Source organism: Leishmania infantum, chromosome 16 (genome assembly GCF_000002875.2).
Source record: "Leishmania infantum JPCM5 genome chromosome 16".
NCBI classification, from domain to species: Eukaryota; Euglenozoa; class Kinetoplastea; order Trypanosomatida; family Trypanosomatidae; genus Leishmania; species Leishmania infantum.
Window position 1 is genome coordinate 320,065 of NC_009400.2, and position 24,085 is coordinate 344,149.

At 56.7% G+C, this 24,085-nt stretch overlaps 7 protein-coding genes and 1 pseudogene across 8 annotated transcripts; all 8 read right to left on the bottom strand.

Annotated features, from left to right (window-relative positions):
• Window positions 1-133: 133 nt before the first annotated feature.
• LINJ_16_0860 (conserved hypothetical protein) lies at window positions 134-820 on the bottom strand (the record flags this gene model as incomplete). Its single annotated transcript, XM_001464536.1, has 1 exon — window positions 134-820. One exon carries the CDS (start codon window positions 818-820, stop codon window positions 134-136), a length of 687 nt encoding a protein of 228 aa, XP_001464573.1.
• A 1,341-nt stretch (window positions 821-2,161) lies between these two features.
• LINJ_16_0870 (putative protein kinase) lies at window positions 2,162-4,225 on the bottom strand (the record flags this gene model as incomplete). Its single annotated transcript, XM_001464537.1, has 1 exon — window positions 2,162-4,225. The coding sequence occupies one exon, from the start codon at window positions 4,223-4,225 to the stop codon at window positions 2,162-2,164; it is 2,064 nt and encodes a 687-aa protein (XP_001464574.1).
• A 1,152-nt stretch (window positions 4,226-5,377) lies between these two features.
• LINJ_16_0880 lies at window positions 5,378-6,247 on the bottom strand (annotated as a pseudogene). The gene has a single exon. A coding segment is annotated over exon 1 (870 nt).
• A 1,544-nt stretch (window positions 6,248-7,791) lies between these two features.
• On the bottom strand, window positions 7,792-9,780 carry LINJ_16_0890 (conserved hypothetical protein; the record flags this gene model as incomplete). Its single annotated transcript, XM_001464538.1, has 1 exon — window positions 7,792-9,780. The coding sequence occupies one exon, from the start codon at window positions 9,778-9,780 to the stop codon at window positions 7,792-7,794; it is 1,989 nt and encodes a 662-aa protein (XP_001464575.1).
• Window positions 9,781-10,883: 1,103 nt separating this feature from the next.
• Window positions 10,884-11,777, bottom strand: LINJ_16_0900 (conserved hypothetical protein; the record flags this gene model as incomplete). Its single annotated transcript, XM_003392339.1, has 1 exon — window positions 10,884-11,777. The coding sequence occupies one exon, from the start codon at window positions 11,775-11,777 to the stop codon at window positions 10,884-10,886; it is 894 nt and encodes a 297-aa protein (XP_003392387.1).
• Window positions 11,778-12,714: 937 nt separating this feature from the next.
• LINJ_16_0910 (conserved hypothetical protein) lies at window positions 12,715-17,682 on the bottom strand (the record flags this gene model as incomplete). Its single annotated transcript, XM_001464539.2, has 1 exon — window positions 12,715-17,682. The coding sequence occupies one exon, from the start codon at window positions 17,680-17,682 to the stop codon at window positions 12,715-12,717; it is 4,968 nt and encodes a 1,655-aa protein (XP_001464576.2).
• Window positions 17,683-18,953: 1,271 nt separating this feature from the next.
• Window positions 18,954-19,361, bottom strand: LINJ_16_0920 (putative flagellar calcium-binding protein; the record flags this gene model as incomplete). The annotated part of the gene is made up of 1 exon (XM_001464540.1): window positions 18,954-19,361. The coding sequence occupies one exon, from the start codon at window positions 19,359-19,361 to the stop codon at window positions 18,954-18,956; it is 408 nt and encodes a 135-aa protein (XP_001464577.1).
• Window positions 19,362-20,503: 1,142 nt separating this feature from the next.
• LINJ_16_0930 (putative flagellar calcium-binding protein) lies at window positions 20,504-21,115 on the bottom strand (the record flags this gene model as incomplete). Its single annotated transcript, XM_001464541.1, has 1 exon — window positions 20,504-21,115. One exon carries the CDS (start codon window positions 21,113-21,115, stop codon window positions 20,504-20,506), a length of 612 nt encoding a protein of 203 aa, XP_001464578.1.
• Window positions 21,116-24,085: the final 2,970 nt, after the last annotated feature.

Below are 24,085 nucleotides of genomic sequence, written 5' to 3' on the forward strand. Positions count from 1 at the left end.
CCCAGCCGTCCCCCCTCACAGACACAAGTGTTAGCACACACGTTTCACATGTGTGCGATCTCTCTGTGGTGGGTGCGAAGAGGCCCACAGGCGCAGAGAAAGGCAGCTGAGCTGTTCGGCAAAGGCGCGCTGCTTACTGCTGTGCCAGCATCAGCACTTGCTCCTCTGTCAGGAATGTCTGCTGGACACCGTGCAGGCGCACCCCGAATCGGCGTGGGCCTTGGTAGCGCTTCACAGACCCGCTGCTACCCGAGGAGCCGGCCGTGGTGGCCATGTCCTCAGCAACGACCGACAAGGACTGGATGCTCCCGCTCGAGTGAAAGAACAGTGGCGAGCGAAACTGAACCGTGCTCTCCACTCGCGTCACGGTAGAGGGGAGCGACGACACCGACCCTCTCGCCTTGCCTTGACGCTCCCACGATGCAGCGTTGGACGCATCGCCATTGGGGGAGGGGTCACTGCTAAAGTTGAAACTCGCCAGCGTCACCGTCTTCAAGAAGTGCTCGGTCGAAGAACCCTGCGGTGGCGGCTGCACGTGTGCAAGCAGGGTGACGCGAATAACGCTGTGCTTGTGGTGCGGCTTGTACGCCGTGGCGGCCGCGGCAGCCGCGGTGGCCGCGCCCTTGTCATCCACGTTCTCCTCTTCCACGAAGGCGACCCCGCTCACCATGGCATGAAACTCATTCTTCGCGAACGCATTCGTGGTGTGCGCAGAAGCCACGGAAGAGCTCGTCGGCAGGGCAGGTGACGGCGCCTGCGCAAGCTTGAGCTCTTCCCCAGGACGCAGCTCCATAAAAAACGGCGTATTAATCACAGGCATTGTCCGAGGTATTTGGACAGCTGTGTGCGTGGGCGAGGCGATGAGGTGAGGTGCGCGGCCACGGCTGCGCTCTGGTGTGCTTCACATCAAGTGCCGCGAGCATATGAACACCGCCCACGCCCACACACATACACGCAGGAGGCCCGCAAAGGGCGGAGGAGAAAAAGAGAAAGAATGCAGAATGAAAAGAGTTGGATGAGCGATACTTCGTGGGGAGGGGAAGGCAGCGCACAGCCTGGAGCGACGTAGTCGAGCACTTTGCTGTACAGCAGCATCGTTCCAGCCACTTCGTCCCCATCCCATGCCTTCAACCTCGCCATGGGGTGGCTGTCAGGCGCTGCAACAACGACGGCACTCTGCACAGACGCACCAGTGTCGTCGCCGCTCGCCTGTTTTCGTACCCACCCACCCCCTCCTCCATCCGCGCCCCGCGTGCAAGAGGGGGATCGACCACCATGAAGAGCTCAAACGCGGAGCGAAACGAGAAAATCGCCGTGCTGCCGTTTGCCCATGCGAACCTTCTCAACACCTCGCATGGGCACTCCTATGAGCCCAAGGCGCTCGCGGCAGTGTGTGCGCTTGTGTGTATGTGTGTACGTGCGGGTTTATCCAGTGTCTCACTCGTACCCACAAGTGTAAGGCTGGAAAACAGCAAGAAGGGGGTGGGGGGTGAAGAGCGCAAGAGAACACTGGACAACACGAGAAAAACGGAAGGAGTGCGCAAACAGCGCCCGACAGAGGCGATACGATCAAACCAACAACGACGACGACCAAAGAAAAAAAGGAATGGAAAAGCTATGCAACGCAAATGCACGGTGAAAGCGGAGACAACACCGTCCCTCCCACCCCACCGCGCACTTCCAACCCCCTCCCCGCATTGACCGCATCGAATGGGAGGAGAACGGGAAGAGGGGGGAAGCAAAATAGAAGAGACGAGGCGTGAGAGAGGCTGCCGTCGCACCGTGCGCAAAGGCGCGACAGGGAGGGGGGAGAGTGAGGCCATCGAAAGAAGAGTGCGAGCAAATGGAGAGAAAAACCGCGACATACGTCACGAAAAGAAACACGAGGAAGACGGCAAAACCGGCCACCTCTGGCGGCCCATGACCCAAAGAGCTGACCGAGAGGCCGACACGTACACACCTGAGGGCAATGACACGTGGCCCTCGAAACCCCCGCGCAAAATACACACACACACAAGAAAAACCACTTGCGGATGTGTGTGAGAGTATGCGCATCAGTGCGCCCATGTAAAGTACACAACGTGACGCGCGCTGCATGCACTCAGTGCTGATACTCAACCGACCGTACGCACAAAAATGTACCAGTCGAGCCGCTTGAAGACTAAAATTCCAGCAGGTAGTCCGTCATGATCTCCGTCAGGCGACACCCCACCACTTCCGCCGTGGGCCGCTTCAGTGGGTTGTAAGACAGTAAGTCCACGACAAGCTGCGCGAGATCGCGGGAGTATCCTTTGCGTGTGATGTTTGCTCGCACACATTCCCCCAAGGTAATGCCGCAGTTGCCGCTGCCGGCGTTCACGGACGGCGCATTGGAGTGGCCGTCGTTCAGGGCGCTGGAGTAGGACTCCATCGCGCGAAGGTCCTCCTCGGTGGCCCAGCAGTCTGCATTGAGCAGGTCGAGGTTTTGGGTGTTGGGATTCAGGATCATCGGAAAGTCCGGAAGCACGGTGAGGACATAAAGAAAGACACCCAGGCTCCACATATCCGACGACGGCATGAGCCGCTCTACCTTCAGCGTCTCTGGTGCCATGTACGCGGTGGTGCCCAGGGACGACTGCACCGCTTCTTGGTACCCACCCAGCACCTCGCGACTGGCGTCCAAGTCCGTCAGAACAATCTGCTGTTTGTTGTTGTAAAACATGGCGTTCTCCACCTTCAGGTCACCGTGGACGATCGGCGGGTTGCGCTCGTGCAGAAAGGCAAGGGCGAGAGAAAGCTGGAGTGCAACGGAGCAGACGAAGCTCTCGTCAAAGTGGTCGCCGCGGAAGCTGCGGATCATTGCCCCCACGTCACCTTCTTGATAATAGGGCATGCAAATGCACACCGTGCGTCGATCCGGCTTCAGTTGCACGGCTAGGTACTCGACGAGGTGAGGATGCTGCATTACCGTCATGAAGCGAACGGACTTCTGGTACTCATCCAGCGCTTTCGCCTCGCTGCTGAAATGCATCGACTTCAGCACAACCTTCTGCAGTCGACTCTCGTGAGAGAGATGCTCGCTGACGAAGCGGTACGCCGCACTCGATGGGCCAGCCTGCGCGACCTCCTCCATTGTTGGCTGCACCACCTCCATCAGGTCTACAACGCCCTGCGCACCCTCACCCAGCCGGCGCGGCGAGGCCAGATTCTGCATGAGCCCCGAATCACCGCACAGCATGCCGAGCGACTCATCGTCCGTGAAGACCCCGTACTCGACGCCGGAGCCTTTCTTGTGCGTATTCATGTGCTCTCGCAGCTCCTGCTTGAGCAGCACAAACCCGCAGTGCCTGCACTGCATGGCGGAAGCGCGGTGAATGGACTGAATGCTGGAGAGTGAGACGTAGCTGGCAAACCGCTCCGACCGGTCGTGCCACACGATCTTCGTGTTGTCGTCGGAATAGCCCAGTACCGTACCGTAGGACGCGTAGCCAGTGGTGGTGCTAGTGTCTCCGAGCTCAGGTGCGGCGCTAACGACGGCCGCAGCTGCGACGGATAGGATTGGCTTAAACGTCACCGCAATAAAGCGGTTCTTTTTCTCCCCCAATACAAACTGGGGTTGCTGGCCCTTGCCAAAGAAGACAAGCCGCCGCCCCGAGCTTGGGTTCACCGGCTCAGCAAGCAACGGCATCGGCCAGCCGATCTCACGCGGGGAGGGTCGGGGCACGACGGACGGCGGCGACAGGGAGCTGTGGGGACGCCCAGGGGAGTGGGGAGTGAAGATATAGTCGACAAGCTGCCGAGCGCCGAGGGCCTCGGGCGGCAGCGGCCTCTCGTAAGTATCGGAGTGCCGGTGTGGAAAGGGCGACGATGAGAGCTCACCTGAACCGAGACTCGGCGCGGCGGAGGACAAGGTCGACTGAAAGGTGGAGGTGTGAGCCCTTAACGATGAGCCGTGCTTTCGGGCAGTCTCTGCCTGCAAAGGGGTGCCCTCACTACGCTGCTGCGTCGGGGCGGATTGTGAAGCGGGTCGGCTCAGCGGCGACGGCGCGAACGGCGCGAACGGAGGAGGCGTCTGCGCGTTAAGCTGGTACGAACTCTGTGGCGCTGAAAAGTCTGTGCACGCGTTCAGCATCTCTGAAGGCCAACCGTACGCGGCATTTTCGCTCTTCTCCCCAGACGACGCCAACTCGTTGCGCTCGTCGGACCGCTGATAGGACTCACCGTAGTCGCCTGCAGAAGACGACATAGGCCACAAGTATCGAAGGAGCAAGCAGGGACCGGAACTCGCTGCCTTTTTCCGTGTCGGTGTGGGTGTGTCTGCTTCGGGCAACAACAACGAAAAAAAAGGAGCGGCGGGAGAGAGACGACGCCGACTGGGAAAGGGGGAGGAGGGAATGAAAACAAAAAAAGATAAGCACCAAACAAAGGAGGACGGGTGTGGTGAGGCGAAAAAAGGAATAAAAGAGAAGCGGAAAAAGAGGATGATGGCACACACCCACACGCACACACAAGCACGCACACGCAGACGACGACACAGGCTGTACAGCCGCCGCGAAACAAAAAGGAAAACCCCAAATACACAGCGAAGGGCCACCCAAAGATCTGCTGGATGCGGAGAGGATGCAAGAAAAAACAACAGAAAAAAATGGAAACGAAACAGCCGCACGTCTCGTGTGGCCTCACCTCCGCCCTCCGATTATGCAAGGCAACCAACGATCCACAGATAAAAAAGGGGGTAGAGACCGTTCGTCACGATGCGAGGAGCACCTGTGGTGATGTGCGCGCCCAGAAAGAGTGAAGAAAAGATAACAGCAGCTATCGCATAGCGAAAAATGCTTGAGAGGAAAGAGCCGGCAGACAGGAAAGAAGAGAGTCGTGTGCGCGCGCAAGCGCCACAGAGGAAGAGTCACAGAGGGCACGGAATGAAAGCGCGCAGCTCTGAGTTTAGTATGCAGGTACACAAAATGTGTGTTTCTGCGTTTGTGTATATCAATACCTTCTTTCCTTCGGCAGCGTGTGAAAAAGACAGTGAAGAGGCGTGCAGATAGAAGAGGCGGGAGAGCGAGGTACACCCGAGGCCATTGACCGAGTCGGCACACGCGTCCCAGTCGGCCCGACCTCTGCCATGTGTGCGGTCGTACCGCTTACACAGAGAGGGCCATACCAGCGGGAGCAGAGCGCGTCTCTCCATACAAGCGCATCGGTACGTGTATATGCCTGTGCCTGCGTGCACGGACGGGAGTGCGGAGCCGCTCGTCCTTCCAGTTACATATCGCACCCTCCCCGTGCCACCAGTTGTGGCCCTTGGCGCTTGGTGTGCAAGATCACGGCTCGGCCTGTCTGTGGGGCTCTCGCCGGATTTTATGCAACGGGCCGTGGTTCGCGCATGGACGGAGAGTCACGGAGTGAAGTCGCTCCGCGTTGGCTGTATGACTGTTTGAAGATAGCCCGTGAGGACAGCAGCGATGACAAAGGCGCCATCCAAATGAAGGGAAGCCGCAGCTCCAGCAGAGAAGAAAATAAAAGAACAGGCGCCTCCCATGAGCAGCGCACCTACACGGTCGGCTGGGCCGTGCCCCCATCGCGTGCCCGTAGCGTCACCCCGAGTTCCTGCCGCTCTGCGAGTGCGTGCTCTCTTCCTACCGCGCCCCCGTCTCGTGCTCCTCCTCGCGGTTAAACACATCAGGGCCACGAGGTCCATCGTCCGCTCGTCCCGGAAGCGTGCGCTGCAGAGAGTGAGCCTGTGCGAGACCCGCGCCTGAGTGAGGAGGCAGTCAAAGGCCCTCTTCAAGGCCAACGAAGTGTCGCGGGCCTCTGCTGGCGTCATGCCGCGCCCATTGAATGCGACGCCTTAGATCGCCGAGAAGACGACGAGGGTCTGCATCGTGTACGACCTTGGCCAAAACGGGTCGCTTCTGACGATTCGGGCAAGTTTTGAGTGCTCAGCAGAGACCCCTGTCTGCATCCGCTTCGTTTCCCGGCAGCGGGCGCGGGCGGCTTCCACCGATCTGCTGAGAGCCGCTTCGAGGAAGGTGCTGTGGGCCGGGCCCTCGAGGCTACGGACGTACTCCTCCGGCACCTGCACCCCTTCCCTCCTTTGTTGGATGATTGCATCATTCGCAATGAGAATCTCGCTGTGCGTAAAGCGTCCGCCTTTTCCTAAATCTTCGGCGCTCATCAGGTACGATCGGCAGCCGATGTAACCCTTCTTGAGCTCCGCAGACATGAGGCCGCGCGAGGCTTAGCCATGCATGAGAAGTCCATGCATGGCTGCTTTTCCGGGGCCAGCACATCGTAACTCAACGGAAGCGGAGCCCCCTCTGCGCCATCAAGACCACAGCCGCATACGCAATACGCCTGTCCAGCATACTTCCTATCGCATGCGAGAGGGATACGGCGGAGTCGGACCAATGGGATGGGGTACTGATGGACTTGTGTGTATCTCTGCGTTAATTATTTCCGCGGGGGGGGGGGGGGGGGGGCTGATGCACACTCACTCGCTGGCCGAGGAAGGAGAGCAGGAGAGTTAGTCGGCAGCATTCGCTCTTCACGGCACGCCCTCATCACCGCATGTGTGCCATGCGGCTCTTCTACTTTAAGTCTTTTCTCGCCTTTGCTGCTGCTCCCGTCTTCTACGCTGTGGGTCGACACGCTCACTACTGGTGGGATCCAAGGCAGCTGCACACCCCTGCAGTGCTCGCGTACATGCGCTTGCATGGGTGTGCGTGACTGTACTAGCATGCCAAACACCTCCATGAAGCGCGTGGTGTGTGGTGTTCGCACTCGTCTTTTGCACGTGATAGGATAACGAAACAGTTGTGTGCTTGTGTGAAAGACAGCAAGCGTTGCAGAGGCACGACACGAAGCGCGGAGGAAGAGAAAAGGGGGGAGTAGCAGAAAAGTAGAAAAGTGAAGAGAAGCCATGATAGCAGATAACCAGAGACGTGCGCGCGTGTGTGTGTGTCCGTGTGTGGCCACTGCACATTCGTGTACTACTCCTGCGTAGGCGTGGCGAGCACTCGACCGGGTGACCAGCAGCAACGCTTCCATGTCAGCAGTCATCCCAAGCGCCGGGCCGAAGAAGAGGCGCCACTGGTGCTCTTCAGCGCCGTCACACACACGTGTCGAGCTGAAGCATATGCTGTGTCCACTCGCGCGCGGGTGAGCTAGCGTGCTACCCAGGAGCGCTAGAATGCGGCAAGCGAACGACGCACGGAGCAGGAGACCCTAAAGCTCGCGCACACAAATAGAATGACCGCAAAACAAAAAAGCACAGAGTACTTCTCCTTTGCATCTGCTCTGCGGTCTCCCTCCGCTTCTGTGAGAACTTTATTTGGGCGCCTCCCCTTTTTACGCTGTTGTTGTCGTGTCTTATTTTGCCGTGGTGGCAGTGGCGAGCGATTAGATCCGCGTTATTCGATTAACCAAACAGCGAAGAACCCAAGCACACTAAAAAAAAATAAAGGAGAAACAAAGGAAAGACGTCACTCCGGCAACACGCGTCCTTCAAGAGAGAGGAAGAATCCAAGAAGGTAGGGAGCGGGAGGGAAAGAGCAAGGTCAAGGGCGAAGGCCGGAGTCACTCTCTCTTCGTCCGCTTGCGTTCCTCTTCCCACCCGGTATCGTGAAGAGCATGTTCAGGGTGGGGGGTCAGAGGCATGTTCATCGAAAAACTCGCGGAAGTCTCAAGCACGGCCACCATCACCACCACAGATAACGTCGTCACGTGCAATTACGCCTCGACGCACGTGTGTCGCGACCCAAGTACGGAGGGAGGAAACTAGAGAGAAGTACGCAGTACACTGCGAGCGACCTAGTCACCGTCAGCCTGCGCGTCGGCGTCGCCGTACAAATCCTGCTTCGTGAGGTGATAGGCTTTCTTGCGCTTCGTATTGTGCACCGGCTTTCTCTTCGCCCGCATTTCCTCGGCGATGATTTTCTTTCGCAGCACCGCCTTGCTCACGCTCGCAGCCTTATCGCCCTTCTCCGCCACCACAGCCGCCACGCGTGCCTCGACCCGCTCTTTGAGTGCTGCGTGGCGGTCCTGCTTCTTCATTTCACGCATCGCCTGGCGCTCGCTACGGACCTTCTCACGCGTGCCGTCCACCTCCTTCAGCTCTCGCTCGATGCGCCGACGCTGAGCCGTCGGCGTCAGCGGTTGGAAGGACTCAGGATCCGCCGACTGTCGCATGATGAGCTCTGCCTCGGAGAACATGGGACGCACCTCATGCGCCACACCGCGGGCCACGGCATACTTTCGGCAGAAAAACGCGATCTCCTGCATCACGGTGCGAGCCTCAGCGACCGCCTGCTCCGCGGCCAATGCCTCAACAGCCTCCAGCGAAGCTGTGGTGTCTCCGTTGCCGTTTCGCTTGCTAGCGCGCTTCCGCGTCGCCGGTGCCTTGGCCGCCATCGCCTGCGCTAGCTGCTCTGCCCTCCGCTGCGCGTACACCCCGCCGGCCAGGGGGGGGAAAAAGTTATCCAGCACTCGCTTCTCCACGTAGTTGCCTTGGCTCATGGCGTAGAGGGGGATCCCGGCGGACAGGGCGAGGAAGAGGTTGGTGTCAAGCTCAGCTCTGACAAGCTCGTCAAACGCCACATCGCAGATGTGCATCGTCAGGCCGACGCTCGTGCTGGACGAGAAGATCTGACGCTGCAGGATGTAGAAGATTTCGCCCACTACGTTTGCGGTTGCCGTAACGGTGCCGATGTACTTGTGCAAGGCGGCCTGAGAGACACCGGCAGCTGTCTTCCACAGCGCGCTAAGAGCGGCGGTGTCAGCCTCCGGCTCCGCCACAGCGGCCTTGTCGTCGCGGCTGCGCTTAGCGCTCTTCTTGCTCCTCTCGGTCGGCGAGCGCAGCGCCGCGGCGGCGGCGCTCTCTCGCTTCGGGGGAGAAGCACCGGCTGAAGGAGCCGATGCATCGCCGCCATGCACATCCTTCACAAACTTCACGTACGCGAACACCATACGACGCACGAGGGCCAGGTACTTGTCCATGCGGTACCGGTCGATCGTGGGCCACTCACGCGCCAGCACGCGGAAGAGACACCCATAAAAGAGCACCTTGCAGCGCGTCGTCCGCGGGGCATGAAGAAGGTCCGCAATCTTCTGCGCGCAGGCGAGTTGTACGAGCGGCTTGTCGGAGTGCCAGAGGCAGTAGTGGATGCCGCGGCACAGCTTCAGTAACACAAGCTCCACATCACACCACGCCTCCATCCAAGTCTGATAGCGCTCGCGGTGCACGTTTTCGCCTTGATAAACATGCACTGGCTTCGGCCCGACGTTCAGACCAGCTTCCACATCGTCATCGTTGTTCGCTGCGAAGTCGCCTGCAGGGTTGTCGTAGCGACCATAGAGCTCCTTGTCACGCCGCTCCTGAGCCTGCCGATGGCGGAACTCGCGCATGGCCACGCGCCGGCGGTCCTCGCGCTCCTGTTCGGCCACCTTCTCCCGGAACCGCTGCAGCGCCAGTGGAAGGTTCTCATAGCGGTACGGGTTCGGCGTCTTCGGATGCGCCTTGAAGTAGGCCCTCACCTCCGCGATCTCAGCCTCGTAAGTTTTCTCCATCGCGGCCATGGCCTCGGTGAGTCGCTCCAGATAGTGCGGCACCTCGGCCAGAACGGCATCACGCACCGCCACCTCGTTGTGGGCCAGACGCTTGCACAGGATCTCCACCTGCACCATCTCCGACTCGAGGTCGATGACGCCCCCCGGCAGTGAGTCCGGAAGGACATCGGGATCTGGGTAGTTGATCGGCAGCTGCGCCTCGCGCTTGCGCAGATCCTTCTTCTTGATCTTCATTGCTTTGAGTGGCGGCGGTCGTGTGGGCGGGATACGATGCTGACAACCAGCGAGGGGAAAGACGGTGACTGCGTACGTGAGATGTCCATACACAATCGGAGACTAGGAAAAAAAGGAAGAGGATACGTCGGTGCGTTACCGATAGGTGGAAGAGGCGATGATGTGGTGACGTTAGAGAGAGCGAGAGAGATGGAGGGAGAAAAGAGAGGAGATTGGATTTGTGTGCATGGATGCGTGGGGGTGAAGAAGGAAGAGGAGGAAGAGGAGGAAGAGGAGAAAGAGGAGGGGGGCAGTGTTGCCGTGCATTCGTCTTCTTTAGAGGGAAGAGGTCGTTCACCGGTCGAAGGCACAAAGAACACTACCACAGAGGTGGCTATCGTGTTTCACAAAAGAAAAAGAAGTTTTGTTTTCAGTTTTCTTTCTGTTCGCACTCCTAGAATGCGGTGCGAACTGATGGCTTCAGCGGCAGGGAAGAAAAACAGATAAGCGTCTCCTGCGCTCCTCGCTCGCTCGCTCCGCCTTGGTCAGAAGGAAGAGTGAAAAGGGTGAAGCAATGGACAGCCTCTCTGTGAAAAACACCGAGGCGCGCTTGTTGCCCTCGAACCAGCGCATCCCTGCATCCAAAAGCACAACACACCGCTTACACTCTGAGGGAAGGGGGGAGGCGATGTGTGTTGGACGCCGGGGCAAAACCGCCGTCATGTGTGCAAATGAGCAACGAAGTAAACGAGCAATACGAAAGAAAAAGAAAACGGTCGCTAACTGAAGCTCCGCAGCTCCGGCACCGCAGTGTGGAAGCAAAAAGGATAGCAAAACAAAATCAAAAAAAAAAGGAAGAGGGAGAGATGAGCAGCTGTACATTGGAGTGTCTTCGTATGTGTGACCACTCTTTTCTTTGTGTATGTGAGCACATCGCGCCTTTCCTATAGTACTGACTTCTTCGCTAGACGTCTCACTAGGCAGTGATTGTCTCTGCTCATCGGAATCGCCGTCGAAGAGGAAGAGAATGACAGTATAGTGACACACACACACACGCCAGGAGCGACCAGAGAACGATGCTAAAATGAGAAAAATGAGCAGGAGGAGGAGAGGATCGGCGGCATCTACAAGGTTTCCAGGCGCGATGATAGAGGTGAAAAAGGTTGGATTGCGCCAGGGAAAGCCGAAGCTTGCGGCTTCGCCATCGTGGACGAGGAAGCGTTCATGGTGTTCTCCTTATCCCATGGCGCTGAAGCCTGCGACACGGTACCGGCCTCCAGCTGCTTGATACGTGCCTCTGCCCTTTGCAGCGCGCGCAGCAGCTCGCTGTCTCGCACATACAATGGCGCCGGGGCGGACGTTGTATTTTGGGTCTCGGAAGTCGGGTGCTCTTGAAGACCTCCGCTACGCCCCGAGGAGCAGTGCTTCTTGGTCTTGATCCGCCTCCGGCCAGCGCGCAACGAATGGGCTTCATTGGCCGTGGCGCAAACGAGCTCCGCACGCGGTAAGTGTGGTCGAGAGTACGCATCGCAGCCCAGGCGCTCGTCGCCCTGTCCACGTGCAGAGCGTGCAGCTGTCACATCAGCGTGAGAGAACAGCACCCGGCACGACGGCTTTGCCAGCGCAATCTCCACCCGCTCTTCCTGCTCCTCGCACCGTAGCCTCCAGCGGGTAATCTGCTCCTCGGAAAGCAGCTGTGAGAAGTGCGTTCTCCATGGCAACCGCCGGTTGCCACCGCAACGTTGCTCGCTGGGGCGCCGCGGCCCCGCCGATCTGGAGAAGAGGTGCCGATGTGCTGTCGTTACTGAGCACGTCTTACTCCTCTGGCAGACCGACGGTGCCAGCGCACTAATGAAGGGGGAGGCGGTGCCATCAGCGGCCCGTTGCACACCGCATGAGGAGCCGATGGCTACGATGAAAGGGTTCCTACGCTGCGCCGCCGCAGGAATCACGTCAGAGCTGCGATGGCCTGCAGCCCTGAAGAGCGGCAACGATTCTGCAAGCATCTCTTGCGACATGAGTGCGCATGCGATCCCACGCCGCTGCGATAACGTACCTGGTTACGGAGGTTGAAGTGCACTGTGAAACATAAAGACACACAAAAAAAAAATAAAAGAGAGCGGCGACGGCGCGCAGCGAGGAAAGCAGTGAAATGAATCACCCTCTTGAAGCATGAAACCTGCCTGAGCTCCGTGCAGCACTTCTGTCTTGTGCTCGGAGGCGTGGGTGTGTGTATGTGCGACTCTTCTGCACCGCTAGTGCTTTTGTAGTGTCTTAGCAGCAGAGGCTAGCCACGCCGGTCGAAAGAGAGCAAGCAAAAGGCAACCCATCTGCTCATTCCACAGCACCGGGTGATCGAAGACTGCAGTTTCGCGGTACCGGTAGCGGTCCCCGCCCCACCTCTGTACTCGGGGTATGCACTTTCGTTTTCCGTTTCTTTCTTGCGGTTTCCGGCTATGCGGTGTCTCAGCGTGTGATGGCGGACAAAAAAGCAGTCAGGGAACGCAGAGTTCGCGCGAGGCCGACAAGCGAACACGCGTAGACCGGGAGACACTGTAGTGCACAAACGACGCACCGAGCTGGGTGGAAGAAAAGGTAAAACTGTACATGGCACAAGATGAGTAAAAGGAAAGAAGTGAACGCGTTCTGGGAAAAAGAGAAACACAAGGGAAAAGATACCCATATAGGGGCACACGACCGCACTGTGTAGATGCAGCCGTACAAGACACAGGCACACCCACAAACACATGCACCCTATACGCATGAAAGGCGACGAAGAAAACGGCAGCCACCGCCCTTACGCCTCGAAGTGGTGGTCAGGGGGAAAAGGTCTCAAATCGATGGAGAAACTCTTCCTTCTTCACTGAAAGTAGAGCCGCATCGCCGTGCCAGCGACAGAGGCAGCTGCGATTAGAGCCACACTCGTAAAAGGCCTCTAGCGTACATACGCGAGCATCACTGAGAGGCGTACTCCTCCATAACGGCTATCGCGTCGATAGAGTCGTCATACCCGTAGCCATTCCCTTCGGGCTGGAGATCCTGTTCGGAGGCCCAGATGGCAAACCCGTTGAAGAGCAGCTTTCCCCCTTCGCGGCACTGCCGGTCGACATGCTGAAACACCTCCACGGGGTTTTCGACATGTGCGCCCCATCGACGGAGAAGCTGGCGTGCCATTCGGAACTGAGACAGCGACACCTCCTTCTTCATTGGGGCCGCCTCCAGCGTTATTTGATAGGGTTGCATGGATGCTTCATAGAGGGCAACCGCAGCACTGCGAGTGTATGGCGCTGCTGTCGCGCCGTCCGCAGCCACTGCCGCATCTGCGGCATCATCCGCTCGTGTGCTCGTCCTGGCCCCAACAGACTCTCCGCTTGGGCTGCCCTCATCTGGGTCAGCTGTGCCACATCGCTGCTGCTTCTGCACGACGTGGAGGGTTTCCGGGTGAACATGGCCACCGCACGTCAGCACATCAAACATGAAGTAGAGCTGGAGGTACCGATACAGATATTCCAGGAAGGCGTTGAACTCCCACGGCATGAGCACCTGCTCCTCCGTGTGTTGAGTGAGATATACCACATTCTGGCGTTTCCCCGCCACGTCCTTGGTCGCTCTGAAAGCGCGCAGCAGCGCTGGGGTGAAGTCTGCGCGGAAGGACTGCAGCTGAACCATGTCCATTAGCCCGCGCGCGATGTCGGACACCGTCAGGTACCCACGTCGGCGGTGGTCCATGCACATAAAGAGCTCACGACGCTGCTGACGACGCTGCAGGGACGGGCCAAAGGGCAGCAGGATGCGAAGGCGCTCCCAGTAGGACAGTTTTGAATAGACATCGTAGCCGCCCAGCGCGCCGACAACGGCGTCTTGGGCGGTGAGCGTCTCGCGGAAGCCCTGGGTCCTGATGCCTTGCAGGTATGACTTCCGGGCGCGAGAGGCAATGAGGTGCGAGCGGCCCACGAGGAAAGCTGCAATGGAGTGTGCACCACGTCGGTAGGTCCCATCCACCACGACGCCTGTCGTCTGCATATCATTCCACATGTCGGCCATCACGCTGGATAGCGTGCTCAACAACTCTACGGGCACGATGGTCAAAGGAATGAGGAGGAGAAGACTCTCAGAAAGCAGCTCTGCCATGTTTGCTTGATGCGCTGCTGGGGTGCTGGGGCTTCTGTGCTCACTGCCCTCAGCAGACACGGTGCCCGAAGAAGCCTCTAGCAACGTGAGGGTGTAGTTCAGGCTGACGTACGCTGAGACAAAGTGGTGCACGTACTCCAAGAGGAAACGGAAATCACCGCGATGCACCTTGCGTGAGTCGGGGCCTGTGGGGTGAAGCGCCGCGTTACATCCGCACTCACAGCTGTCAAACCACAGCGGCACGGCCAAAGAAAGGGAAGATGCTTGAGCCTCTCCGCCGTCCCCAGGTGGCGCTGCCTCAGCTGTTGGCTTTTCGTCCATGCCGAAGACGCGGGTGGTTATTTCTTCAACGCCCCAGCGACGCTCCAGCACGGAAGAGGTGATTTCGACCGGAAGGTAGCCGTCCTCATCCTCGGAAACCTCGACTGGGTACGACTCTGGCAAGCCTTCGCGATGCTGCTTTACGCGGAGAATCTCCCGTATCGCGGACTTCCGCTCGCGGCGATGCTCTGCCGACATCGTGAAGGGGATGCGCTGCGCGTGCGACTCTCGCCACCAGTCGTACAAGGACTCTAGTGCGTAATGCTCCGCACGATGGGAGCTGTACCAGAGTAACACGTTTTGCAGCGAGATGAGCCCCTTGTATGTGTTGTCGACGTGATGGGACCGCAGCCATTGGTGCGCCTCTTCAATGGTAGGAATGGCCGAAACACCTCCTTCCGTAAAGCGGCCAAAGCACGCCAGTAGGCGCCGGAAGTCTTGCTCGGAGAGGAGCACCTCTACAGGCCCATCCTGAGCGGCACCTCTCGCCTCCGAGGTGGCTTGCACGGTCGATTCGTACGCTGTTTCCACCAACAAGTATCCCAGGACAAACTGCAAGAAGGAGCTGAAGTCGCGGCGGGCGATTCCCAGGTCGCCCTTGTCGCAGCTGCAGCGGCCACTTTGGCTTGCTATGAACTGAAGCGCGCGCGCGCCCACTTCAGTCACGTGGTCCTCGTCTAGGTGAAGCCGTTGAAAGAAGGGCATGTACTGCTCATAAAATGCATGGAGAAAGGCCGCCTGCCCACCGCTTGCACTTTCCGCCGGTTCACTGTGTTGTGCTTCCTGCTCGGTCAACTCAGCAAAGACTCGATAGCAGCTGACGAGAGTGCGCAGCGGCATCGCGCGGCTGAGCGCCAGCAGCTCGCTCTCGCCGTCCCACTTCGGGTAGTCAGCGTCACTGCCGTCCTTTGCCGCCGACAACGAAACGTCGAGGTCGTCATCGTACCGCTTGTGGGTCTTCCAGTACCTGAAGCAGTGCTGACGCGTGTAGTTGAACACCATAACAAAAATAATGTGGTGCACCCTGGCTGTCTGCGTCCTGTCTTGAGCATTCTGCTCTTCTGCTTCGTCGTCGCACCCGTGCCAGTCGGCCGTCAAGTGCGACACACTCTGGAAAGAGCGGAAGGCGCTCTCAATGGTGAATGTGGGGTTCACCGCTTGCGTAATGAGCACATCCGCCGCACTGTTCGCCGGGAGCAAAAGGGCCTGTGCGTTGTTCAACAACACCTCCGCCGGGCACTCCAGGTACTTGCAAATTGCCGCCACAGCACGGACAAAATGAGACTGAGTTACGTCCGTGGCCATCGGCGGCCGCGTCGCGCTGAACTGAACACCGTCGAAGCAGACGTCAGAATTCGCCGACTTTTCCGCCCCTGGCGCGGTGTCCTCAATCCCACGCTGCGCAGCGGCGAAGCCGAAAAGTGCGCGCACAGCAAACTCCATGTGCACCGGGTCCTCCGTTGGTGAGAAACGATCGACTGACTCAGAACGTAATCGATACAGCCACCTCGTTAGCGCCGCCGACTCGACATCGTCACTAGCAGAAAGAGCGGACCAGCAGCGAGGGTCAAGAGAGGCATACCGCACTGCCATCGCAGCCACGCGAGCGCTGTGATTGGTGTACTGAGGCAGCTCCGCCGCTACCTCCAGCGCCTTAGTGGCCAACAGTGGACTGCATGCAGAAAAATCGTCTTGGACGGTGGAGACCTCGCGGAGGAAGGACGCCGTGAAGGCGCGCTGCCGCTTCGTTTCATCCATGCCAAGCGCACGACGGAGCTCATCGATAGAGCGCAGGGATGGGGATACATGGCGCCCCCGCGCTAGGTTTTGAAGCACCATGGCGCAAAGTGCATCGAAACTGACACCTTTCACCCCATCCTCAGCGTCACTATCGGCAACTGAGTCGAAAAGCTGACGCACAACATCCAGGACCAATGCTGGTGTCAGCGGGCCACACCCCGCGGCAGTACCCAGGAGAGGATCGAGGTCGGCGTCATGTCTCGCCTGTGCTGCCACTAATGCGGTGCGGAAGGTGTCGAAGTCAATACGCCTTGGCAAGCATAGACCGTCGCCCAGCCCCTCCACTTCCGACCCTTTCAGCTGGTGGAAGAGGACGTCTCGGTACAAATCGTGGAGTGCCAGGTAATACCTCAAGTACTGGCACAGCTGGCCGGTAGTCGCAATAGTGCCGTGAGCTCCAGCAGCGCACTCAAATGCCTTGCGGGACAAAATCTGGTGCACGGTCCGATTCGGCAGAGACTCCCATATCTCCAACAGATGCCAGCACATATCCTCAGCATCCTCGGCCGTCAGCACCTCGCGGCCGCGGCGCCACCTCGCGACCTGCTCCTCCACCTCCCTTTCCAGACCTTCCGCTTTCGCAAGTAGCTGCTTGTAGGCTTCAGAGAGATGAGCGAACGGCTCCAGTTCCGCCAGCTCGGACTTGACCTCACTCAGATAAAGCAGTCGCGCGCGCCATTGCTGTCGTACGTTGTTCTCGCGCTGTGCTAATACGAGAGAGAGCGGCATCGGTGCGACGCCGTATGAAGCAAAGTCCTCTTCCTGACCACAGAAAGAGAGCGCACACTCCATGGCGGCCCACTCCGCGAACACCAGAAGTGGGACGCTCGAAGGCGCTGAGGCGTTGTCACAGCTGCGCAGAGGATTACTGCTCTGCCGCCTCGTCATCGGCACCATCCGCTTTTCGTACTCTTTCGCTAAAGAGATGAGCCGTGGCGCTAGAGAGTCGTCGATTGTGCTCGCTGCGGTCGAGCTTGCGCCTTTTTTGGCGCATGCCAGGACGGAGGGCATTTGAGAGCAGAACTGCCTCATAACGGGTGCGCCGAGCGTGGACGTGGTGAGTTGAACTGCCGATCCGTCCCTCCACACTTTCTCCAGCGCATCTTGGGAGAGCGCCGTTCCCTTTGTACTTTGTTGGAGTAAAGCACTATGCTCAGATGACCGCGTAAGGGCCTTCATGAACGTCTTTGTTTCTTTAGGGAGTGCTTTCTGTTCCTGCAGTATCGCCAGCACATGGTAGAACTCGCAGCACGCCATCATCCACACTCGGTAGTCCCACCGGGCGATGAAACGGCCATCTCGGACGACGCTAAACACCTCTGTTGCGGCATGGAGAGCATGCTCTGCTGACACGGCGGACAGCAACCGCCGAAAGAGAACTGCGTTGTACGGATGTAGCGTGCCCTTTCCCTCACCATGGAATAAGGGATGCTTTAGGAGAGGCGCCTGTTCGACTAGAAGTGAATCGCACGCGAAAAGGCACCCGTCTCGTAAGACGAGTTCCTGGGACGCTTGCCGCGCTGTGCTACTCGCGCACGACGCAAAAACACTCGATCTTTCACGAACACCGTTCGGCTCCAACACCCCGTACAACTTCGGGTCCAGACCCCAGCGTTGTTGGAGGTCGATGTACACATCGCGAAACGAAAGGGAGGAGGAGGTGCACCCCATTGCTGGAAAATGCAAGGATAAGAAGAAAATGAGGGCTTTTTGCGTTCGCCCTGTGTCGTGGAGCGAGAGTTACAACGCCGATTTGTCTGTGCGCGCGTGTGCCCGTCCATAGAAAAAGGAAATAGGATGTTTGACCACACCTTTGAATGCCCGCCGAAGGAGATGACGGGTGCAGTAGGTGAAAGTGCTCGTTCAGTCAAGCAGGCTAACACCGCGACACATGTGCCTTCCGTCCGCTGATGAGTCAGCATCGTGTACGCACAAGGGAGAACAAGGAACAAAGGAACGACAGTCCGTTTTTGATGGACAAAGGAAGAGCGAAAAAAGTACATCGCACTCCACAAAAAGGTAGTCGCAGAGCATACTTCATCTGTCGTTGCGCTTCCGCGGCAGTGAAGCTATGTTGATGCATGCGTGTACCTGTGTGACGCTCTGCACCTCAGGTGCCGCAGCTGTACCTCTGAAGAATGCCGAAGTGCTTTTCGATGCATGAAGCAGAGCGACAGAGCAACATGCGAAGTGCAAAACTCAGAACCCGGGTGCTCACGCTTGGCTGTGAGAAGTTTCTCGTGGTTTTGCTTTTATTTTTGCTGTTTGGCAGAGGCTCAAGTATTCAGCGGCGAATAGAAAAAAAGAATAAAACCACATGAAGCGGACAAGGAAAATATTTAAAAAAGTGAAAAGTTTGTATACATAATCCCTAGAAAAGTGAATGTAAGATCACGGATTCGCTCTGCAGTGACAGCGCGCATCGCCCGACTCGAGGAAAAGCTTTCGTGCGCATTGTGGCAAGCAGATCACGGAAAAGAAAAAGATCGAGGCCACCCAAGGAAAGGAAGTATGTCCACACCTCTTAAATCTTTCGCTCGAGTTGTCACCCAGCAACGCCACCATGAAACTGCGTCGCAACACACCGACGCACACCACAAAGGCCCCAGGAAAAGGGACAAAAAAAGAGACCACCAAGGACAGAGAAAAATAAGAGTCGCTCAGTGAAAAATACTTCTTTGGAGGGTTAGCACGAGGTGCGAGCTCCGCTCGTTCGTGAAGTCCACTTGTAACACGAGAATACGTTACGATTTTTACGTACTGAATTGGGGAGGCGAGAGGAAAAAAAAAGCAGGAGAAGAAGTCGATGTTTCGCTCAGGTTGCAAAAGGGGAAAGCTATGGGGAAAAGATTTGAAAAAGACAAGCTCTTCTCATCGCGGTGCATAGTTATGAGTTCGCAGAATTCAAAGGAATCTACTGCTTCCCGTTGTACAGATAGCCCTCAGTGTCCAGCTGATGATCGGCTGGCCCACGCAGCGAGCTCGTCAAAGGGCACCTGGCCGGAGCCGTTGTCGTCGATTTCCTTGAAGATTGTGTCCGGATCCTCAATGACAAGGCCCCACTCACCCATCTTCGGCACGGCGGCCTTGAACTCCCTCGCGTCCACCAGCATGTTGCCGGAGGTGTCGATCTCTTCAAACATGACGGTGAGCTCGAGGTAGTCGTATATGTAGCACAGCATCAGCCGAAACTCAAGAAATTCGACAAACTCGTCGTCGCATTGGCCGACGCCGGCGGTGTTGCCCATGCTCTTTGCCTTAGTGAAGGCACGTTTCACGATGCTGCGCAGGCGCGTTGTAAACTCATCGAGCTGGAGGATGCTCACACAGCCCTGGTAGACCTCCTCCATCGTGAGCTTTTCCGCGTCGCTCTGGCAGAACCTCTTGGACAACCCCACTCGGCGGACCTTGTCCTCAGCGGACTTCGAGTGCGAAGAAGATGCACGAATCTCATCCCTAGAAGTCTTGCGCTCTTAGATATTCTTCATGTCACACGCTACGAAAGATGATGTAGGAGACTTGGAAGAAGTATGCTCCGCTTTTTTTGTTGAATGAAACCAGATAGGTGAACGCGGAGTAAAGCAAACATGTGACTGGTTTCCTATTTCAGGAGGAAAAAGCGGCCAAAATGCCAAACACAAGAGCAAGTGATTGAGTAAGGCGACTAGCAGAGAAACTGATGTATTGCAAGATTGTCCGCGCCGCAGCGCACAAGCCCCACGGCAATCGTGCATCGAGTAACAGTGACGTCGTACCCCAACAGAATCTTTCAGAAAGGAATCGGCAAAAAAAATGACGCCTCTTCCTTCACGACCGATGGGAGTGGATATAATCGGGAAGTAGTCGGTTTGCCTTTGGTGTTTCCAGGTATCTCAAAAGCGATTTCCAGATTCTAAGCTACATATGAAGCAATGAGGCTCTACACACTGGGGGTGCATGTTGCACTAAGAAAGGGTGCGGGAAAACGAATAAAAAAGCGCGAGCACCTCAACCGTATATCAAGCCGCTAAAGTCAGCACTGTAAATCAGCTTAAACCAAGAGCAAAAAAAAGGATCCTTTTTCTCATCTTTTCATATAGTGGATAAAGTCAATGCATGCCTTCTCTTGAGTTTCGACTCAGGGTCAAGCGCGCATGCAGCTTTTCGTCCCTTCTGCTATTTCATCCTTTTGGTTTTAGAAACCACTCTAAAGCGCAGCGATTCTGAATGAGAAAAGGGTAACGGAACAAGACTCCAGAATCAATTCAAACAAAAAGGGAAAGCAAGCACAATACATTGGAAAATGCACGAGAAGCAGTGCGAAGATAATATAGAAGAAGCTTAAATGTAAAAACAACAAAGAGGCGTCAATGAGACAACCGAGTTGTAGACGCATAGGCGCTTCGCGTCGCTACCAGCCCACTTCTCGGCAGTCTCAGAGCTTTCTTCAGCTTTTGTTTCTGATTTCGTTTGTGTGCGTGTTTTCAAGGTCGCAAGAGAGCAGTCACAGATGTTACTCAGAGTTGTTAGCCTGCTCGTCAGCATCAAGCTTGCGGGCAGTGGCCCACGCAGCGAGCTCGTCAAAGGGCACCTGGCCGGAGCCGTTGTCGTCGATTTCCTTGAAGATTGTGTCCGGATCCTCAATGACAAGGCCCCACTCACCCATCTTCGGCACGGCGGCCTTGAACTCCCTCGCGTCCACCAGCATGTTGCCGGAGGTGTCGATCTCTTCAAACATGACGGTGAGCTCGAGGTAGTCGTATATGTAGCACAGCATCAGCCGAAACTCAAGAAATTCGACAAACTCGTCGTCGCATTGGCCGACGCCGGCGGTGTTGCCCATGCTCTTTGCCTTAGTGAAGGCACGTTTCACGATGCTGCGCAGGCGCGTTGTAAACTCATCGAGCTGGAGGATGCTCACACAGCCCTGGTAGACCTCCTCCATCGTGAGCTTTTCCGTGTCGCTCTGGCAGAACCTCTTAAAAAGCTCGATGCGGAGCTCCTTGTCCTCGGGCGTCTTCTGGCGGGGCAGGCGCTGACAAATTTTCTCCCACGCGACCTTGCGCTCAGCGGCAGTCTTGTCCTCGCTGGGCTTCCGGGCAGCCTTGGTAGCGTTGCAGCCCATTGTGATGAGCACTATTTTTTTTTTTCGGAAGTTAGCAGAGTGTCTTGAAATGAGTCTCTTCGCTGAAAAAAATCTCCGGTGCACAGGCAGTAATTGCTGCAATGTCGAATGTGCTAGACGTAGACGATGAAGAGACGCAGAAAGGCGACAGTAATCGATGAAGAAAGTAAAGGTTTTTCGAGAGAGTACCCCCAAAGAGCATGGTTGCAGTTGCGATGGTGCGAAAAGACATAAGTGTCTCGCTGCAGTGAAAACTATGTATCGGATGAGCTATTCGTCATGAGTCACAAAGCAAGCGACTTCCAGTGGCGAAATCGGTTATCCTCTAGCTACCAAAATCATACGCTATGTGACTATTCTTGTTTCTAGTTTTGACAGAAAGTCAGCAGAAAGCTCGGTGGGTTAATTCTTGTTGTTTGTTGTTTTCCACTTTACACCCTCAGCGAATGTCATTCTCGCTTCAGAGACGTAGCGGCACAACAAAAGAAGAAAATCACTAGGGCTGAGCTGCATTTGCCGACCCATCCTCGCTTCAGTTCCTCACGCCTCCTTCCAATCTAGAGAGCACCGTACAGAGCTGCACTTTACGCCTGTAGAAAGGCGCTCGTCAGCAAATCCTCGAGTCAGCGATAAAGCCAGTGCATATGGTATGAGACTTTGCTCGAGAACCAGAGCGCGTGACTACACGCCCTCCTTCTAGTTTGCACTGTCAAAACACAACAAATTCTGTTCCCGCCAGTCACGCCCACCCCCTTCTACGCACGCCCGATAGCATTCAGAGCACCTTGCATGAGTTTGAGGCGTCCACGAAAGTCTTTACAACCTTCATCGCGCGCTTGTACAGAACTTTCCCTCCACTCACCATCCTCCACCCCCCCGACCTCTCTTTCCTCCTCGCCCTCAAAAATCCAAGTGACATCAACGTGGCATAGGGCTGACACAAGCACAGATTTCAACGCAACAACCACGCTTGAAACTAGGCTTAAACTCACCCTCCAGAAACAGAAAGGCAAGCGCAACGTTGCCTCCCAAAGCTCGACGAGTGCACTGAAGGCAGCCTTTGGAAAAATGGAAATAGAGGCTGGTCACCGAGTTGCCGTGGTCTCACTGCAGAAAAAAGAAAACAAGCAACTTTCAGCGTCGTCAAGACCTTCGGCGCCTTGCCAAACAGTGAGCTGCTCACACGCAGGGTGCGCTGAAGCCCGCCAGCCGCTGCACGCCGTGGTTCCCGGTGAGCGCTCTGAGGAACGAGGACCCCCCCCCCAGCGAGGAGACCGCTACACCCCCAAACGAATCGCACCATATTTCTGATCCGCATCAAGTTATAGGCACCTGCGATGCAACTACGCACCAGACCTTAGCTGACAGGAGACCTCAGAGACTCGTACACGCAGCCATCCTTCTGGCACCGCCTTCAGCCCGGCGACCCGATAATGACGCCTCCTCTACGCAGCGCTTTTGCAGTGTGCCCTTTCGTTTCGGCGGGAGAATGAGACGTGTGTTTGGGCGCCGAAACGGGAGTCCTTTGCATGTTGAGGAACCAACAGCTTCCCCAGAAACGGTCCGCGGCGAGGTTGGCAGATACTGACTTTTGCCCCGATCCAATAGAGCACAAAATCAGAGCTACGAGAACCCCCAAAACACAACACGGGGAAACACCGCTATTGCCCTTTTTGAACGAAGCGAGAAGCCGGAAACCCCCTTATCACACAAAATTCACCCCGCCCACGCGGCAGCGAAGTAACGAAGCGACGGACCGCAGAAGCTAGCAAAAAGACCACAGCCGCCCCGCAAGGACACGTTCTGACGGGCCGGCCGCGGCCCCCCTTTCCAAAAAAAGCCCCCGTTTCCCCCGAACAAAGAGCCGAACGCCCCGGCCCCACACCTGAAGGTTTTCAAAAAAACGCAACGGCCCCCAGCATCCTTCCCGATGCGCAAAAAAGGAGTATTTCCAAACCTTAGCTTCACTGAAACCAATCCCCCAAAAACATGTTGTTGCTATCGACCCCCCTTCTTTGCTGTTCCGAAAAAAGAGCCATACTGCCGCAGCGCGCCGAAGCGCCACCAACTCGTACACGCACAGCTACGCCCACAAGGGCGGTGAAAAGATAAGATTAAGGGAAGAACACCAGGCATGGTTTGACGGAAGAATATTGACCGGAAAAGACGGAAAGAAATTTCACGTAAGCCCATGTGCGCCACAACGCCTTTTACAGAAACCAAAGTAAGGCGAAAGCTCCCCAAGGGCTCCTTTGCAGAACGCCAAAGGATTGTTGGGATCGTTGAATATCGCCGTGGCCGCCGAGCGGACCCAGTGTAGACTTAGACACGACCTTCCGAAGACAGCGCCCTGGCGGCCTTACCGCCAACGCCGTCGTTAATAACTCAACAGTTGCCGGGTGCTACATGACGCACATTCGGACTTTAATTGTTTTTATCAGCTTAACAAAACATCTAGAATGCCGGCGCCCGAGGGTCGAAGACATCGTGCACAAAAAAAGGTTCCCCGGGTTTGGTTTTTGCGAACCTTTGTCACCAGGTGAGCAGTTTTTTTAAACTGCGGCTGTTTGGCTGCTGCTTCAAAGAAAGGGACCCCATAACCAAAAAAGAGAAATAAACAAAGAAACGGACGCCCCGACCACCGCAAATACCCCTGCCGCCGCCAAAAGCGCGATTTTTTACCGCCCCCCCCCCCCACAAATGGCATTACGCCGCCGTCTTCCAACCACCAAAAAGCTGCGGATTACAAAAAAACCGCCCAACAAAAACGCCGCTGCCCTCGCCCTCCTTGCGTTTATCACTTCGTAGGAGTCGGCGCCAAGGGGCTACCTAAGTGGGTGGCTTTGGCGATATCCATGGTAAAGTCAAAACACACTCCTTTCAAGGACGAGCCATCGTTTACCCTTGCCAACTTAAGAAAAAGCCAGCCGTGTAAGCGAAGGTGGCCCGCCGTTAAAGATGCCAGCGACC